The sequence below is a fragment of the Pteronotus mesoamericanus genome, unplaced genomic scaffold (assembly GCF_021234165.1).
Source record: "Pteronotus mesoamericanus isolate MK-2021 breed Mesoamerican mustached bat unplaced genomic scaffold, CSHL_Meso_final contig_78, whole genome shotgun sequence".
NCBI lineage: Eukaryota > Metazoa > Chordata > Mammalia > Chiroptera > Mormoopidae > Pteronotus > Pteronotus mesoamericanus.
This window is the reverse complement of record NW_026555258.1, coordinates 23,222,166-23,240,836: the sequence shown is the minus strand read 5'-3', so window position 1 is coordinate 23,240,836 and position 18,671 is coordinate 23,222,166. Positions and strand designations below refer to the sequence as shown.

Genomic DNA, 18,671 nt, shown 5'->3' with positions numbered 1-18,671 from the left:
GTACCCCTTGATAGTCCCTCGCTCTCTCCTTTTTTTTTTTTTAATACATGAAAGATAAAAATTTAAGGAACAGGTGGAACTCTTACCTCTTTGACTAGACCATCTCAGAAAGCCAGATCATTTGACATAAATGTCTGTGAACTCTGATCGTAGAGGGGTGGTGAGCCATGCACTGGCCCTGGAGTCAAGAGTCCTGAGTATTTATCTAACCTGGTTACACAAACCTGATGGTTATTTTCCTGTCAGTCAGTTTTCCTCTCAGGGACTCCGTATCCTTTGCATAGAATTAGAGGTTTTGCCAACTGGAATCTCCAGTGCTTCCAACTCTGACATTTTTTAGTTCTTCCTCGATGGGGAAGCTGGTTGCTCGCCGCTTCTTCGTCCCCCTGCCCACACGGGGCCGCTGCCTGCTGTGTCTCCTGTAATGAGTGGCATCTCTCAGTTGAGATCAAGGAGCCTGGCGACTTGCAAATGGGTGTAGAGATTGCAGGAGCAGAGTCCCGGCTGCAAAGTGGCAGGCGTGTCCTTATCCCAGTCGCCACACCCACTCTGCCCTGCAGGGGCTTCTGATACAGGCTTCGGGGACTTCAGAGTCACTGCCTGTATGCTGGGCTGGAAAAAAGATCAAAAACAGCTAGCTAACTGGTGTTTGCAGCTAGAAAAGACTTGGAAATCCTCTTCTGCTTTGTCACCCTTGTTTTGCAGATTAGAAATATCAGCTGCAGAGATGGCTATGACCGTCCTCAGTCCACGCTGCTAGTTAATGGCAGAGCTGGGAACAGAGCCCCAGTCTCATAGCTTCCAGGCCAGTGCTCTTTCAGCTACCTTGTTTCTTCTTCCTCAAGGGAACTGGGCAGACACTATTGTTCTCTTTCATAGTCTTTACAACTCAAAACAAAATCATGCTATCTCAGGCAGCCCTCTTTCCATTATGTGTAGTATTTTTAACCCCACCCCTTTTTTCCCATGTGTTGTATAGAGGTTCTTTAGGAAAATCTTATTCTGTGTCTCTCTCTAATGGTCCACCTTGCAAATGCCATTTGAGAATCACAGAACAACCCTAAGTGTGGCCAATAGGCCTCCTTGTAGGTATGAGTTCTGCCTCTGAACCCGGGAAAAGAAAGTAAATTTTAATGAGATGTAATAAACAGTTCAGTTTCAGCAAACCTAGGATATTTCAAAAAGTCAAAACACCATTTCCTAACGTAGGACTTCTAAGATAAGTGTTCCAGAGTCTACTTAGTTTAATGGAGTGGCAACTGAAATGCAGCATGCGTGAATATGCATGGAGAGTGTGGAAAGAGTCTTTGCTAACAGAATTAGTCTGTAACCTGTCCCCACCCCTGAATTTAACTCAGGGACAAAAAGCAGCTGACCTTTCAAAATTATGTTTATAAAAACATGTAACTGCCACCCAAAGGGCTTTTGATTTTCTGTGCTAAAATAGCTCAGGAAAATGCAATTACTAATGTTAATAGATTGACTGGGAGTGACTTGGGAGTAAGGAGCTATTTGTTTATTGAAATGTTTTAATGCAGTGATAATCAATATAATGTTGATTTCAGCGCCATGATAATTAAGGCCAACTGTGCGTACTTTAAGTGCAGACATAGCGTTACTTGTTTTGGAATAATTCTTTTAATGGATCACCTTCATGGAGTTGAGCTAACATCAAATTTTGTCATGTGAAACTAGAAAAATCTCAAAGTTCTGTTGCCTATCCTACTGGCACAACAGTAGTTCAAAGTTTGTCTTCTGAGTGTATATATATATAAATATATTTAATTTTTTTCCCTTTGCATTTCATTCTGTTACTACTTTAAAGAGAAACAGTCAACAAACATGGAGCATTAACGTATGCTGGAGGTTTTCATATATGTATTTACCTCATTAAATTCTCCAATTATCCTGTGAGATAGGTTTTATCCCCAGTTTATAGACAAGGTATGGCGAAGTTAAATATTAGCTTATCTAAGAATATACTGATGGTAATAAGTGGCAAAGATAGAGTAGGGACTGGAACTTTCTGCCTATGTTCTTTTCATATTGTGGCCTAGCAGCTGCTGCTTTAGAGTCTTTCTCAGTCATCTTGCAGCCTAGTATTTAAATAATATCTTTATTCACTACATTTACTTGCAGTTCTCTGCTCACTCCTTGATAACTCTGCTCCAGCTCTGAAATATCTTAATATCTTGTCATCTTTCATTCATCTTCTCCATGAAATACATTTATTTATACATGTTTGTTCTTTCATAAATATCTATACTTCTCTTTTATTTCTCCCCTTACTTTTGAGGTTTTTCCATGCTTGACTTGTCTAGAACTTAAAGTATTGCTGTCAGCTTGCTTCAGAGCTGTCACCTTCCACATGAACTGTCATCAGTAGTTTAAAATTATTGGTCATATGTTTAACCTGCTCTAAAAAAAAATTGCCTGTAACATTGAATTTCTAAATTTTCATTAAAGATGTAAAAAAGGGTTTGCAACCCTAGTTGCACATCAGAATCAGCTGAGAGCTTTTAAAAAATACTTGTTTCTGGGCCCCATCTCAGTGATTCTGATTTAATCTCTATGATTCTAATGTTCAGCCAAGGTTGAGCCCCACTGTTAAACCACTGAGGGGTTTTTAGCGAGAAACGGTAAGATTTGGATTAGAAACAGAGCCCTGGTAGTCAGGAGCCATTGTAATGAAGGCAGAGATTTCAGGCAGATCCCTGTGGTGGCTGGTGCAATGATGCATCCTAAATCCAATTCTGATGCAGATGTGGTAGCTGGTGCAGTAGTCCAGATAAGAGGTGAAAAACCTGAGATAAGAAAAGGAGGAGAGATTCTTAAGAGTAGGATTTGGCCCTGACTGGTGTGGCTCAGTGGATTGGGCATCACTCCGTGGACCAAAAGGCTGCCAGTTCGAGTCCCGGTCAGGGCACGTGTCTGGGTTGTGGGCCGGGCCCCTGGTTGGGGGTGTGCAGGTGTTTATCTCCCACATTGACGTTTCTCTCCCTGTTTTTCTCCATCCCTTTCCCTCTCTCTAAAAACAAATAAATAAATCTTTTTTAAAAACTTTAAAACGTGGGATTTAGTGTCAGCAATGTTGAAGGCAAGTGAGAGACTGATTAAGGGTGACCAAGAGGTTCCTGCGTGAGAAGTTCAGGGCAGGGTTTTCAGTTCAAATCCTACTCTGTCTCCTCATAGGTTCTAAACTATGGCTTCTGTGCACGTGAGGGAACATGAGTGGGATGGATAAACAAAGTATCGCCGTATTTTGCCTTGTATAAGGCGCACCCATGTTTTTGGGCCAAACTTTCAGGGGGGGGGAAAAGTCTTTCACTTAATTTTTAAATTCAATTATTTATTTATTTAAATATTTATTTATTTATATTTCTATTTAGAAACTGATTATTGTATTCCAGGGTATTATTTTGCACATGGATATTATTATTGCTTTCTAGAGTTATACTTTTAACACATAAGCATATATTAAAAAATTAAAAACTTTTATATAGATACAGAATTAGTACTACCCATGTATAATGCACATCCTTATTTTTCCCTCAAAACTTTGGGCAAAAAAGTGCACATTTTACATAGCAAAATATGGTACTTTGTTAGTAGCTGAGCAGATATCTGATTATATCTAATAAATTACTCTGTTGTCAGAATTGTGGAATAAAGCTTGGGCTAGAGGTCCTTTCTCCATCTTGGATGGTCTGACTTCATTCAGTCTCAGGGAAAAGAATATATGAGAAGAGAAGAGAGAAAAGAGGCCACCTGGACCAAATCAGCCCAAATCCACTTACTATAAAAAGGCAGGAAAGTTTAGGATTGTCTACCATGCAAAATGGAAGCTACAAAAACTCTCTGCATCTTACCCCTGATATTGCAGTTTACTATGTACTGGGTACTGTTCTCTGCACTTGACAGAGAAACCTATTTAATTTTCAAAACTGCTTAATGAAGTAGACATTATCATCATTCCCATTTTACAGATAAGGGAACAGAGGCATTGAGATATGTTATAACTTGGCTATGGCCACATTGAGCACAGGAGAGAAGAGGAAGAAGGTGAGGCTTCAAGAGATAATCTTTTTTTGTTGCCTGGAATGGGGAAGAAAATAAAAAGTGGTCAGGACGTGGACCTGTAGCACACACCTCAATTACCAGTTAAATGCAGTGTAATTGATATTTTAGGCTCTGAGCAAATAGCTGAGCATTACCATTTCCTCTCATTTAGAGTTAGGAAGCTAGGGCAATGGCCAGAGCGTGGAGACAGGAGAACTGGCACATCCCCTCACTCCGTATCTTACGTGGGCAGTCTGGTCAATAATGACACTACAAAAGGAGATAGGGTACACACAAGAAAGGCAAATGATTTGGCGAAACGAGGAATTGAGAGGATGACTTTGACACATAAACAGTATGGGTAAGGATAAGCAATTGGAAATGCAGAGTTGAAATTTGGAAGAGCAATTTGGACTAGAACTGGATTTAGGAGACATCATTGCATAGTTTTTCCCTTCATGCTGCTTTCAAGGACCTCGTCTAGTTTATAGCATGAGTCAAGTTCCTAGAGCACCGTGTTTCTACCTCATTAACTGTGGTTGATAGCAGCACGAAGTGAGAGACTCAGAGACTCACTGCAGTATTTTGTCAATTGGGTGATGGCCTGTGCTTTGCCAGGATCATAGAATAGGAAGAGAACAGCATACTGCAAACTACTTTAAGGTTACCTGATCCAAATGGCTACCTACTTTCTGTTAAATCGTCTTTTAAAAAAAAAATTGCCATAAAATATACATAACATAATATTAACTGTTTTAACTGTTTTTAAGTATACAGTTTAGTTAAATCCATTTTGCTTTTAGTCTACTCTTGTTTGTTTTTTTCTTAATCACTATAGTGGACCAAATAGGTTTATACTCCTCTCCACAAGAATACCCTGAAAAAATTTAATTTGTAGCTACTTTTCCTTAGAATAATAAAATTGTGAAAGTGAGAAAGGCTTTTGAGATTAACCTAGTTCACTCCTTGTTACAGGTGAGGAAACTGAGGCACAGAATTTAAAGTGTTTTACCCAGGATCACAAGGAGTATTTGCAGCAGAGCAGGGTTCAGTTCCTAGTATTCCTTGTGTGTGGTTTTTTTAAATTGCTTAAGCTTCTCATGAAACTGAGCATCCCTGATTTTGCTCCCTCACACCCCATTATTTCCTTCTCTTCTGAGACATTTCCGTTCTTCTGGGGCACACTTTATGTGTCATAACCCTTTTGCACCTTGCCTGACATCCTGTGTTTGTATGTGCTTAACAAGTGCTTGTTGAGTGTCTGTTTCCTAGAATTCCAGTCATTGTTGTCCTCCACTCTCCTCTTCCTGAGAGTAATGCATCCTATTTAACTTTAAAGAAATCCAGAAATGTACCAGATTGACAGAAATTTTAAGTTCACTTTTTTTGTTTGCATAAATAATAGTTCTACATCAGGCATCCTGATCCTACCCTCTCTGCTGGGTCTAAAAGTCTTCCTTGTCTCAGGAGTCTCAGAAGGAACAAGCCAAATGTCGCTCTAAGGTTTGACAGACTGCTGGTTAGGGGACTGATGCTGTAATTGACTGAGATGTATAGGGCTAAAGGAGGCAGGCAGTATTTGAGAAAAAAAATAGAATCTGGATATAAGTTCATTAAATCCTGGGAAAGGGCTATAAGCATAAGTGTTTTCCCCCATCTTTTTATTTTGAAACATTTTGCCATATTCATACTCTACACTCCCTCTCGCCCTCGTGTTTTTGTTGACCTTTTTTTTTTTTTTTCCCCAAAACTAAACTAAGGCTTTTGTACAGTAAAGGCTCCCAGTGTGAAATTCAATGTGCTTGTCAAATAAAATCTCTCTTTTCTTTTTTATATTAATAATGAATGAAACAAAGCAAAAGCTCTTAAGTTAAACTAAATCTTGTGATGTGAAGGGGAAATGAGCACAAATTATTATTTGGCAAATTGTCTTTCTCCCACTTAGCAATAGGTACTTATTAGTTGCCAGATGTTGCCTGTTACGCACTGTCCCTGTACACCTTCATCTGGTTTGAGTCGCCTCCTGCTTGCAACCAGGTCTATCTGCGCCTCCTCTGTCTTAAAATAGCCGTTGTGAAAGCACTTCAGTCACTCAGTCACTTCCAGATTTTCGCCATGCTTCTCTTCCTTACTCTTAAATAGGCTTACTTTTTCTCTAGCGATTCCTCCCTGTTGTAGTATTATAAAAAGCCTCCCTCACCTCCCTCATCATTTGCTTTATTAATGTGATTGCCCTCTGTTGAATGCCTGCCCCCACCCCACCTTCTGTGGAGCCATTAAACTATTGAGTGTATTCGGTGAAGTTTCCCACCCTATTATGACTTCATGCATCACATTTTTTTTTTTTCCTCCTCTGAAACAATAGTGCTCCTCCCATTTGGATTTCAGGACTTTTTAGAAAGAGATTGTATTTTTAATTACCGTGTCTTTGACCTACTTCCCCTTTGCCAATGCTTGTTTCATGTGGGAAGTCCCTGGGTTAACAGGCAGGTTTCGTTCTAGCTTTATTATCACAATCTCGTCTTCCTTTTCTCCCGTGAAGCTTCTCACCCTCGCTGTTCTAGTGCTTTGGAAGCTGTCAAAAAGTTTACATGGCCAACGTGAAAACATGTCAATGTCCCCTGTTACTATATATCTGTGACATTTTTCGTTTATACTCTGCCTGCATCCCAGAGGGATGTGTGGTGACTTATGATTAAAAAAAAAAAGAGAAACCACATAACCCACGTGTCCAACAAGACTGTTAAAAATAGTCAGAAAAGGAAATCAGAAATCATTTAAAGGAATGAATCTGTAACACAAAGTACTTATCAAGCATAAGAAGAAAATTCCTATGAAAAGTGAAAGAAGAACATAACCTTTTTCATTATGCAAGCGCTTTGCTATTTTAGACTAGTAGTGAAAGAAGATGGCTAATTGTGGTCTGAGTATTTCTATGTGGGAACAAAAGTGACAATATTTCTCACTTGTATCCCCCCAAAAATTTTTGTTCTAAAGTCGAGAACTGAAAGGGTTTTGGTTAGTCCCGAATTACTATTGCCAGCCTCTTTAGTCTGATTTATTCACATTTACCACTGACAGCTACCATGTATTGATTACCTGCCATGTGCCAGACCGGCTAGGGGCTAGATATGCATTACCACATTTAGTTCTCATCATTAGACTGTGAAATAAATAATGCAATAGTCCCCCCCTTATTCACAGGAGATACCTTCCAGGACCCCCAGTGGATGCCTGAGACCATGGCTAGTACCAAACCCTTTGTGTACTATGTTTTTTCCTATACATACATAACTTTTCACTTAAAGGAAATACTCTACAGCTTCTCTTCGGCACATCCAAATTGCCAGCATCACTACTCTTGTGCTTTGGGGCCTTTATTAAGTAAAATAAGGGTGACTTGAGCACTAGCACTGTGATACTGTGGCAGTTGATTTGATAACCAGGAGAGCTACCAAGTGACTCACGGGCAGGTAGCTTACACCACGGATACCCGGAATGCAGGGATGATTCACGTCCCAGAGGGGTGGGGGGTGGAGCATGGGATGATATTCGTCATGCTACCCACAACGGCATGCGATTTAAAACATCCCAATTGTTTGTTTCCATTTAGTATTTTCAGCTCACGGCTGCCTACAGGTAACTGAAACCTTGGATAAGAAACCTCAGAACTCTGTGTTAGGGATGAGGAGAAAACAGTATAAATAGGTAATAGGATCGAAGTCACACAGTGGCAGAGTGGGGGTTTGAATCCAGGTCTTTCTGGATTCCCTTGCTATTACCTGTGATGCTTCTTGTTAAAGAACCATCAGGTTCTAAGGTTAGTCACCAAACTTCCCCTTAGTTACTTCCACTTAGTTTTTGCTCAGTTGTGGGGTGTCCTATTTTGAGGTTCAAAAATATGCTTAAAATGATGTGCTGATTTGCATATGCATATGTATGCAGAGGATTAAATATTTTTTTCCTCACGTCTTAATTGGCTTGAGGTTCTAAGATGGGGCTAACTGCCCTGCAATCTCCTTGGAGAAGTGGGGAGCGGGAGGGGAAATAGGGTCAGGATGACTAAGTGAAATACTGACTGTGCCTAATCTAGTGCTCACAGCTAGCTGTTGCTTTGAGGCAGAAGGATCCTGTCATTTATTGAGATGGATACTTTACATGTATTACCTTATGTAATTTTCACAGCAGCCTTTGTGGTAAATGGTTTTAGCCCCAATGTAAAGATGAGTAAACGGAGGCACAGGAAAAAAAAGCAAGTTTGTCCAAGTTCACACAAGGAGAAAGTTGAGTCATCTGTGCTCCATCGATCAATGCAGGTTTATCTGACCCCAAAGCCCGTGGTCTTTCCCTGACAGCACATTCTCATTTCTAACAACAATAATAGCTAATATATAGGGAGGTCTTACTTTGTCCCGAATAGGAATCTTACGATTTTACTGGATTATTTAATTTAACTCTTACATAAGCCTCATGAGCTGTCATCATCTCCATTTTACAGATCATTAAATTGAGGCACAGAGACTTAAAGTAACTTGGCCAGGATCAGAGGGCAAGATAGTAGCAATCAGCAGTAGTATCTACTTAGTCTACTTTCTTACAAACTGTAGTTTCAAGAAGTTGGTACTCTCTGCTCTTTCCCCCTCACTTTCCTTACCTGATTTATAAAAATAGGTTATTTTGGGGCGGGAGGAGGAGTTTGCCTTTTTTAGGAAAAAGCCTGTTTATGAGGGAAGTACTTTCTCTGCGGAGTTACGTATGAGTATAGTTCTCACCACTGTAGGCCTGAGATCTACCAGGGCTGCCTCGTGCTACTTATGGTATTTGGTTATCATGGCTAAACAGTGATCATCTCTCCCTTCATTGCCCACTTTAATAAAGATAACAGAAACTCAAGCTTGTAGGGACCAAGCAGCAAGACTATTTCTTGGCCCCAGTGTTTTCTCCCACTTGAATCAGTCTGTCCGTAGTGACTCACCTTACCTCCCATCCTCATGCCCACTAGCCTGCAGTCGAGTGTAGGCTTTTGCTGCTTTGTTTTGGTCGGCATGTGCTGTATTTTGCTGTGTATAATGTGCACTTTTTTGCCCAAATTTTTGAGGGAAAAATAAGGATGCACGTTATACATGGGTAGAATCTGAAATTATTTGTACCTGATTTTGTGTTATGTAATCATCTGTTACATAAAATTTCTTGTATCATAATATGTTCACAAATAAATGCTAAAATTTCTTTATAATATAAAAAACAAGTATCTAAATATAAATAAATTGAATTAAAACAAAAGATTTTTTTTCTGAAAGTTTGGGCCAAAAATGTGGGCACGCATTATACACGACAAAATACAGTACTTGACTAAGCAAGCATGATGTGGTTCTGAAGCATCTACCATTTGCCTTGGGCACTGTGATGAAGCATGTTCCCATGGCATGAAGTGGCCTTTGTGGCACACAGACCCAGTGTCTCACTCTCCTGGACTCTCCAGTGTTAAGAGCATGGCAGTGCTTCATGGGGTCATTCTTTGGCTTGTATACAGCTTTATTGCAGAAAGCAAAAAACAGAAGTGTTGTGTGCACTGAAGTGTTAATTCAAAATGCACATACTGATTATTTTTTGAATTTTTTTCTTTTATCCATTGTTGCTCATGTAATAGAACTCCTTCAACCACACAAAACTAAAAATAATGAAGAAAGGTGGGTGTGATTCTATGCCCTGATCTTTACTAGCATCTGTGGCCTTGTATCGTCACTGGGCCTCAGTTTCCTCATCATAAGGATTAGCTACAATGTATGGTAAGCACCCAGTACAGAGCCTGGCATAGAGCAGATGTTCCAAACAGAGAAGCTGCTGTTGTTATTATAAAATGCAAAGACGATCTTATGATGTAAAAGCTTAGAGATTTGTTTTGTTATGGTAGTAAATAGTGTTTCCCCGGGGACTTCTTTTTGCAGCTTCTGTGAAAACCAAGGAAAACAGCAGAATAGTGTTTGCAACAAGGAAAGATAGCTCTTTGTTCCCTTCAACAGACAAAGAAGCTCATTATTGTATCAAGTGGTGACTGTTGCTATTGAAATGGTTTATTTGTATGTTTTTTTTTTCTGTTTTTTTCCCTAGGGATTTATTTGTGGCTTTTCAGTAGCAACAGGTGCAGCAGCGAGACTAGTGTCAGGATACGACAGCTATGGAAATATCTGTGGGCAGAAAAATGCAAAGTTGGAATCAATACCAAACAGTGGCATGGACCACACCCATCGGAAGTGAGTAGAATGTTGCTGAATGATGAACACAATGGAAACTTTGAAGTGGGGGGAGAAAATTCTGCTTTTCTTACTGGTGTAAGGATATCTTACTGAATATTATTTTTATGTAACTCCTGTTGATTTTTTCCACACTGTCTTTTTGAATCATTCCTGACCTATAAACTTTCCAGGAAACAAAAGTAGCTGCCATGTTAAAATGGGGTACCTTGAGGTTCTAATGAGTAAAGGCTTGATTTGAGAGGGTTGCTCTCGCACTTTGTTTTCCCACTAGCTTTTAGGTTGTACACTAAGTGTTAACCAAGAAAAATAATATTTTTCTCCCTTTGATTATATTTGATGGGAGATAGAGGGATGATAATGGATTTTGAAACATTAAAGTTATAATGAAACATTTTATAATGCATAATTTATAAGTATACATCAATCCAATTTTATAAAAGATGCATTTGCTTTGTGAGACATTAAAACTTTGTTTTGGGTTTCAAGGTTCATCTTTTGGATTTCATGAAATTCCTGACTTAATTGCCTTTTTTTCTTCAACAGAGCTATTATTTCATTTTTAATGTCTCTGGGGAAAATACATTTTCTCAATCATGTTTTATGTATGATCAGTATATTTGTTTAAACTCTCTATTTATGCCCCCATCAAACTTTATTATAGAGAAGTGTAATGAAGATAGGACTTCAGAATTAACCAAACTAATTTTAAGGTAACAAATTAACCAAACAATTAATGAATTTTATAAGAAAAGCTAAGTAGATTTTTTTAAAAACAAAACATTTTTTAGGCTATATTTCTATTATGAAACATTTTTCAGGATGTAATAAGTATATTTATTATTAGATAAATTTGTTGCTTAAATCTGGGTCCCTACTGGAAAGTATAAGATTAATGTGGTAATTTCACAAATGTGAAGATATCCAAGTAGTTAATCACAGCTCAGAGAAATTCCTCCATTTAACAAAGGAATAATAAAATTCAAATAAATAAAAATTTAAGTAATAATAATGAATATGTGTGTAGCACACCATAGTCAAGAAGCACATGCTACCACCCTGTGAGGCGGGTGTAGTAGAAGCTTAGAGATACTGAAATGACTTTTCCAAAAGTTTGGTGGGCAGTGGAATATCCAACGCAGACCATGAGCCTTTCTCTTGTATGCACCTGCATTCCCTTACAGAAGTGAAAATTGGATTCTTAGAGAGTAATGTGAAGGGTTGTTTCATTTTTCCTTTTGGATTGCTCCATGAAATTAACACAAATTTTAGGTCTTATACAATATTCCTGTAGCAAGACTGCCCATATACTTTTTGCTTTTCTTTTTATTTTGAAATAATTCTAGACTCATATAGAAGTTGCAAAAAAACGTGCAGAGTTCCACATATCTTTTTTTCGTATCTAGTGTCCCTCCCGTCAAACACTGTTTAACTCTTTAATATTGTTTACACGTACCAAACATAGACAACCACTTAGATAACTGAGGAGATAGGAGGAAAAGGGCTCTCCTCTCTCAGGTCGACTGCTCATGTGAGGTTGCAGTTATTTTTATGGATCCTTTTATAACTTGCTTCAGACTCCAAGCATATTCTCACCATACGGTTTGTGTAAATGTCACCCATCACACTTAACCTAATGGAGGTTCATTTGGTTAATTTTTAATTTCAGATCCTTTGGTTATTCTACGTACATTTTGACCTCTCACAAAGAGAGTCTGCTATTATTTAAAAAAAAAAAAGTGGTTACTTTTCCCTGAATGTTGAACATAGTCAAGAGCCATTCACGGATAGCTTAGCTGTAGGGGAAATACTGTATTTTGCTGTGTATAATGCACACTCATGTGTTTGGACCAAACTTTAAGTGAAAAAAACCTTGGTTTTAATTTTTAATTCAATTGTTTATTTATTTATATTTAAAAACAAATTTGATTATCGTATTCCAGGGTATTATTTTGCATACAGATATCATTATTACTTTCTAGAGTTATACTTTTAATGCATAAGCATAAATAAAAGAATTAAAAACACTTATATAGATATGAATTAGAACTACCCATGTATAATACGCATCCTTATTTTTCCCTCAAAAATTTGGGCAGAAAAATGCACATTATACATGGCAAAATATGGTAGTTTCCAAAGTATAAAGATGCCCTAACTTATGTATACATGTTTAAAATTTATTTTTAATCTCTACTTGCCTCTTCTCTGCATATGAGCATTTTAGTGCTGACCCATCTAAGTATTTGTTTTAAATGGTTATTTTTAAAAAATGAATGGTACATTTTGAACGTATGTTTCTCAGGTAAGTCTATTTGAATTTGAAAAGAGACAGAAAATCTTTATTACTTTTACTCAGTCCTTATCTTTTTTTCTGCTAAATGCATTGGTTTCCTCCTTTTTCACTCATTTCCTCATATGTCTTCAGCGTTATTATGAATACCAGTCCCTTCCATAGCTATAGACTTTTTTTTACACCTGTTTTGTCTGTTATAACCTCAACTTGACCTTGATCACTTTCTCCTAGCCCTTATCCTCAGCCCCAGTACCTACTACTTACTATGATCTCCATGCATATTTTTTTAATAAGTTAATGAATGGGTCTTCTAAAATCTTGAATACAACTAACTCTTGCCTTTGTGAATATTGTTTTCTCTATCAGAAAAAAAAAATTCTCCCATTTTTTACATGACTAATTCTATTCATCCTTCAGTTCTCAGTATAAACGTTACTTCCCCCCCCAAAAAAGTCTTTTTTGGTCTCACAAGTTAAATCAACTATTTAAAAGTACCCTTTCAGTGGGTCCTGTAATATGTGTAATTTATTTTGTGATAATTTGTTAAATGTTTGTCTCTTCTAATTTCCACAAGAACAAAGATGAGGTCTGTTTTGTTGGCTTCTTATCCTCAGTATCTAGAACATAGACACTCAATTCAATGTTTGTCGAATGAGTAAATAAATTTATTTCATTTTTAGAATATGATCTAAGAAGTGAATTACTGAGTCTGAGGATCTGAATATTTTAAGATTATTAATGCATATTGTTAATGGCTTTCCTTAAAGGCTGTTCCATTTACATTCCCACCAACAGTGTCTGGGGTTGCTTTATTTTTGCTAGTATTACTAGTCTTTAATTTTTACTAATTGTATCAACTAAAAATGGTGTTTTATAGTTTTAATTTGTGTGTCTTTGATTATTCATGAGAGTGAACCTTTCTTCCACCATGTGTTCTTTGGCCTCTCAAGAAGACTATTATGCTAGCCTGTCTATTCTTGTCTTACCTCTAATCTTCTCTATCCTTTATACTGTGATAAGATTAAGTTCTTTAAAATACTTATCATTTCCATGCCCAGAAGCCTTTCTTTTAGTGTTGCTGCCGAATGTATCAAAAATGAGTCCACTCATTGCCCGCCATCCCAGGCTTCCCATGATTCAGACCCTTTGTATGTACTCGGCCTTCTCTCCCTGTTCCTCAGTGTATTAGTATTGATTTTCAGTTGATTTTACCTCTGTGTTGTTTCCTTACCTCTCTGCCAGTGAATTCCTGAAAGACTTTTAAGGTGGGTCTCATAACTAACTTCTTTGTGAAATATTTCAAAATTAACTTGATCCTGTAGTGATCTTTCCTTTATTATCTGAACATTCATTCCTATTTCACATTTGTTTTTCTGTTGCCTCTTAAGTTCTTCTCTAATTATAGTCTGTGTTTTTACCTGCATTAATTATCAGTAGCTAGGTAACAATATTGCCATAAACTTCGTGGCTTAAAACAAGATGCAAATACTTTACTATTCTATTGCTTGTCCTTTAACTTTTCTACATATGTATATTACTATGTAGTCTTAAATGTTTAATATAGTCATATTGTCAATATTTTACTTTATAGCTTCTGGATTTGAATATTTTACTTCAGAGTAAGGAAAATATTATTTTGTATTTTCTCCTAAAACTCCTTAAATTTTACGTATTGATTTTTAACTCACCTGAATATTTCTTGTATAATGTGTGAAATAGGGCTTTATATTTGTTTTATTTCAAGTAATAATGGTCCATGCACCTTATTTGTTGAACAAGCCTTATTTTCCCCATTGATGTGAAATATCAATTTAATCACATATTACATTATTAGACAGATATATATGTTTGTTTCTAAAATGCTCATTATATTTCATTGATCTACTTAATTATTTCTCTGCTGGTGTCATGTTGTTTTTATTGCTGAGACTTTATAATGGATTTAAATTTTTTAACATTTTATAATAGATTTTGACATTTAAAAAAAATAAATCTGCATTTTTACCAAAAAAAAGAAAGAACTCCTACCTTTTATGACAATATGGATAGAACTGGAGAATATTATGCTAAGTGAAATAAACCAGTCGGTGAAAGACAAATACCATATGATCTCACCTATAAGTGGAATCAATCCAACAAAATAAACCACAGGCATGGAAACATGGAGCAGACTGAAAGTGACCAGAGGGGATGGGGAAAGAGGACAATGGTGGATGGGGAAAGAGGACAATGGTGGAAAGAAGGGGAAGGGACTAGAAAAAGAACGTCTATGAATGACCCATGGACATGGACAGCAGAGTGGGAATTGACTACGGGAGTGGGGGTGGGGTTGGGATGGGTGGAGGGGGGTAAAGGGGGAAAATAGAGACAACTGTAATAGAATCAACATTATTTTAAAATTAAAAATAAAAAAAAACCCAAAAACCAAGATGCAGCCCTGGCTAGGTAGCTCAGTTAGTTAAAGTGCTGCCCTGATACACCACGGTTGTGGATTTGATCCCCAGTCAGGGCTTATACAGGAATCAACCAATGAATGCATGACTACATGGAACAAATTGATCTCGCTCTCTCTCAAATCAATCACTAAATTAAAAAGTAAATAAAAAACAAGGTGCAGACACATTTACTATCTCGCAGTTTCTGTGAGTCAGGAATCTGCATATGGCTTCATTGTATCTCCTGCTTCAGAGTCTCTCCCAGGCTGTAGTCAAGGTGTTAGTCAGGGCTGGACTCTACTGGGAAAGTCCCCCTTCCAAGCTCATGTATTTGTTGGCAGCACACAGTCCTTGAGGACTGTCGAAACGGAGAGCCTTAGTGCTTGACTGGCTGTCAGCTGGAGGACGCCCCCCGTGCGTGTTCCGTAGAGCTCCCCATATGGCATATGGCAGCTTGCTTCAAACGCAGCCAGGGAGAGCATCCTTAGAGAACCTGCAAGCAAGATGGAAGTTGCAGGCTTGTATAATGCTTTTATGGGCACGCCATCCCTCCACCTTGGCCATAGTCTACCAGTTAGAAGCAAGTCACCGGTCCCACCCAAGGACACGTTAGGGGAATACACAAGGGCATAAGTTCTAGGATGTAGGGGTAATTGGGGCATTTTAGAGTCCGGCTGCCACACTGCGACCCCTGTCTTCCAGGAGCACCATGTTTTATATAACTCCCAGGTTTAAGCACCCGAAAGTTACCTGATAAGGGCTTATTGAATTATAGTAACATAGGAAGGAGTAAAGTCAGGAGAGAAATGGGAAAGGGAATGCCTTTGATCTGTTCTAACCAGAAAATTTAAGAAGTCAAGATAACTGTTAGGAATCCTGTTAGTAGTAAAGAAAAGGCAGCATTTTATTTTATCATTTTAATTTTAAGGTGCTTCTTTTCTCCAAATAATATTTTTGACCTGATAATATATTTACTATAGTAATAAAGATAAGTGGGAAAATGGCAGATACTATTTTTTGAGAAACAGAAAAGCCCCATCTTAATAGGTTATGTTCCCAAAGTTGATTTTTAAGCTGGTTGCTTCAGATGTAGAAAATTTTTCTGCATAGAAACAATGCTTTAAGTGAGGTTTAAGGCTGGCTCAGCTTAGAATAGGTCACTCATCTTAGAACCATGAAGTGCCAGAGATGAAAGGGACCTTTAAGATTACCTAGCATGTCGCCTCCTTAAAACATCCCATCAAATATTTGCGAGGGCCCGCGAGGGCCCAGAGAAGAAAACGGCTTGTTTCATCCATGGCTGAGCTGTGGGGATTAGTAGTAATGGTACTGCAGGACGTGAGTATGGCTTACAGCCCCTGGTTCTGGTTCTGGCGAATGGGGTGGTAATAATACATTTTGACCTATGATTGACAATTCCAAAAACATCTCTTCTGCCACATTCTAGATCGCCTACAATTTTCCAAACCATAAAACTAGCCTTAAAGTATATGTGTCCATTTTTAGACAGATGATGATGATGATAATTATAGTAATTGTCCCCAGAGAGGAAGCCGCCCCCCCAACCCCCATCTTCCATATCAATTTGGATAAAGCAGGATTGCTTCTAGCTCTGAGACACCTGAATTAGCAGATACTGGACTCTGCTAGCGCAAAGCATCCAGCTCTGTTGGTCCCTGGGGAGATGACAATTGGAGGATACTCTAAAAAAATTTTCCCATCATATCTCACATCAATTATTGATTTTTCCATAGAGGTTTAAAAAATATCTTTGTACAAATCTAGCTTTCTTCTGTCCCTTTTTGTGTTTTTTCTAAGGAAACCAGTTAGTGTCCCAATCACAGATAAAGGCTCTGTGCTCCTGAACTGCCTCTGAGATTCCAGGTAACCGGTGTTGACAGGGTGTTCGGGCAGTACAGGTGTGCGGAGGTGGACGGCATGCAGAGCATCATCTGTAGGGGGTATTTTATTTGAGACCTTTTTCAGTTCCCTTTATAACCTTCAGCAGAGTGTCTAGTGAAAATCAAAGTGTGAGTTTTACCTCTTTTCTTTTACTGTCTCGTTCCCCAGAAACCCACAGCTTAGGATGTTTGCACTGGAAGGGTCCTTAAGATCCCTGAGCCCCTTCATTTTACAAGTGAAGAAACTGGGGTTTAGGAAACGTGGGTGACAGGACGAGGCTCATACTATCGGGACTAGCAACCCCCTCTCCAAGCTCCGTCCAGCGTCTTTACGTTACATTCTGCGCTGTCGCTGGTAAGCTGTGCAGTGACGCACCGCCCCACAGCTGCCACCTTTGGGACCTCTCCCTCTCAGCGCTTAAAGAGGAAAGAAACTTTGGTAGAACATGCAGAGAAGGAGGGGCAGGTTATATAAATTAATACAGTGATAACCAAAGAAATTATTACAATGTTATTACAATATTAATGACTGAACTCCCTGTGCTGTACTTTACATCCCCGTGACTGTTCTGTAACCACCCATTTGTATTTTTTTATCCTTTCATCTTTTTCACAGAGCCCCCCAACCTGCTTCCCCTCTGGCAACCATCACTTTGTTCTCTGTGTTTATAAGTCTGTTTCCATTTTTTTGGGGGGGGGGCTCATTTTTGTTCTTTAGATTCCACATATAAGTGAAATTATATATTTGTCTTTCTCTGACTGACTTATTTTACTTAACATAATACCCTCTAGGTCCATCCATATAATTGCAACAGGTAAGATTCTGTTCTTTTTATGGCTGAGTGATATGTCTTCCATTGTCTAAATGTACCACAGCTTTTTTATTCAGTCATCTATTGACAGGCACTTGCATTGCTTCCGTATCTTGGCTATTGTAAGTAATACTGCAATGAACATAAGGATGCACATATTCTTTCAAATTGTGTTTTTATAATCTCTACATGAATGTGGGATAGGATGTAGTAGCACTGGTTACTTTCTCTGAAGCCCAGAGCTCTGTAGGTTTAGTGCCTGGTACAGTCTATCCCACGACTGCTAATTAGTTTATTAACTTTTATAAAGGCTTATTTAGGGGGCTGGTAGTGATATTATACCAATGTGGAGAATCTGTTCGCTATTTAAACTGCTGATAAGAAGATTGCTAAGTTTTCTGGGCATCCACCATACAACATAACCATCTGTTTTAGGAAGAACATTTTTCTTTAGTTAGTGTGTAAACCATGCCTCTTTTGAAGACAATTTAAAGAATTATCAAGTCAGGGACATAACTGTCCCTGTTTGAAAAATAAAAAGAACTAGAAAAGTACAGACAAAATTTTCTAAGGTATTTGCTTTGAGAATCCTTCTACTAAGTAGTATAGTTTTTCATGTTTATGTGACTAGGACTTAATTTCTTTTCCTCCTGGTAACAAATCAAATTACTCTTTACTGAATGACTCTTTCACCATTCTTGAAAGTTCTGCTTACTTATTGTTTTAGTTCTCAGCAAACATTTATTGAAAGTCTCCTGTATGCAAGAGACCTGTATTAGACAAAATAAAACAGGAGACAACCTAAATGGCTGAGGAAAGAGGTTCAGTTAAAAGTATTCATTTATTCACTCATTCTTGAATTCTATGTCTTGGCTACCTTCTTTGGGTTAGGCACTGGAGATTATGCAGTTGAG

At 38.1% G+C, this 18,671-nt stretch overlaps 1 protein-coding gene across 3 annotated transcripts in view; it reads left to right on the top strand.

Annotated features, from left to right (window-relative positions):
- The window catches only part of SLC44A1 (solute carrier family 44 member 1), a 168,246-nt gene that overhangs the window by 45,181 nt on the left and 104,394 nt on the right, over positions 1-18,671 (top strand). For all 3 annotated transcript variants that reach the window (XM_054584588.1, XM_054584587.1, XM_054584586.1), the window contains exon 3: positions 10,171-10,313. In XM_054584588.1, the coding sequence (XP_054440563.1) occupies positions 10,171-10,313 (143 nt within the window). The remainder of the gene's footprint in view (positions 1-10,170; positions 10,314-18,671) is intronic.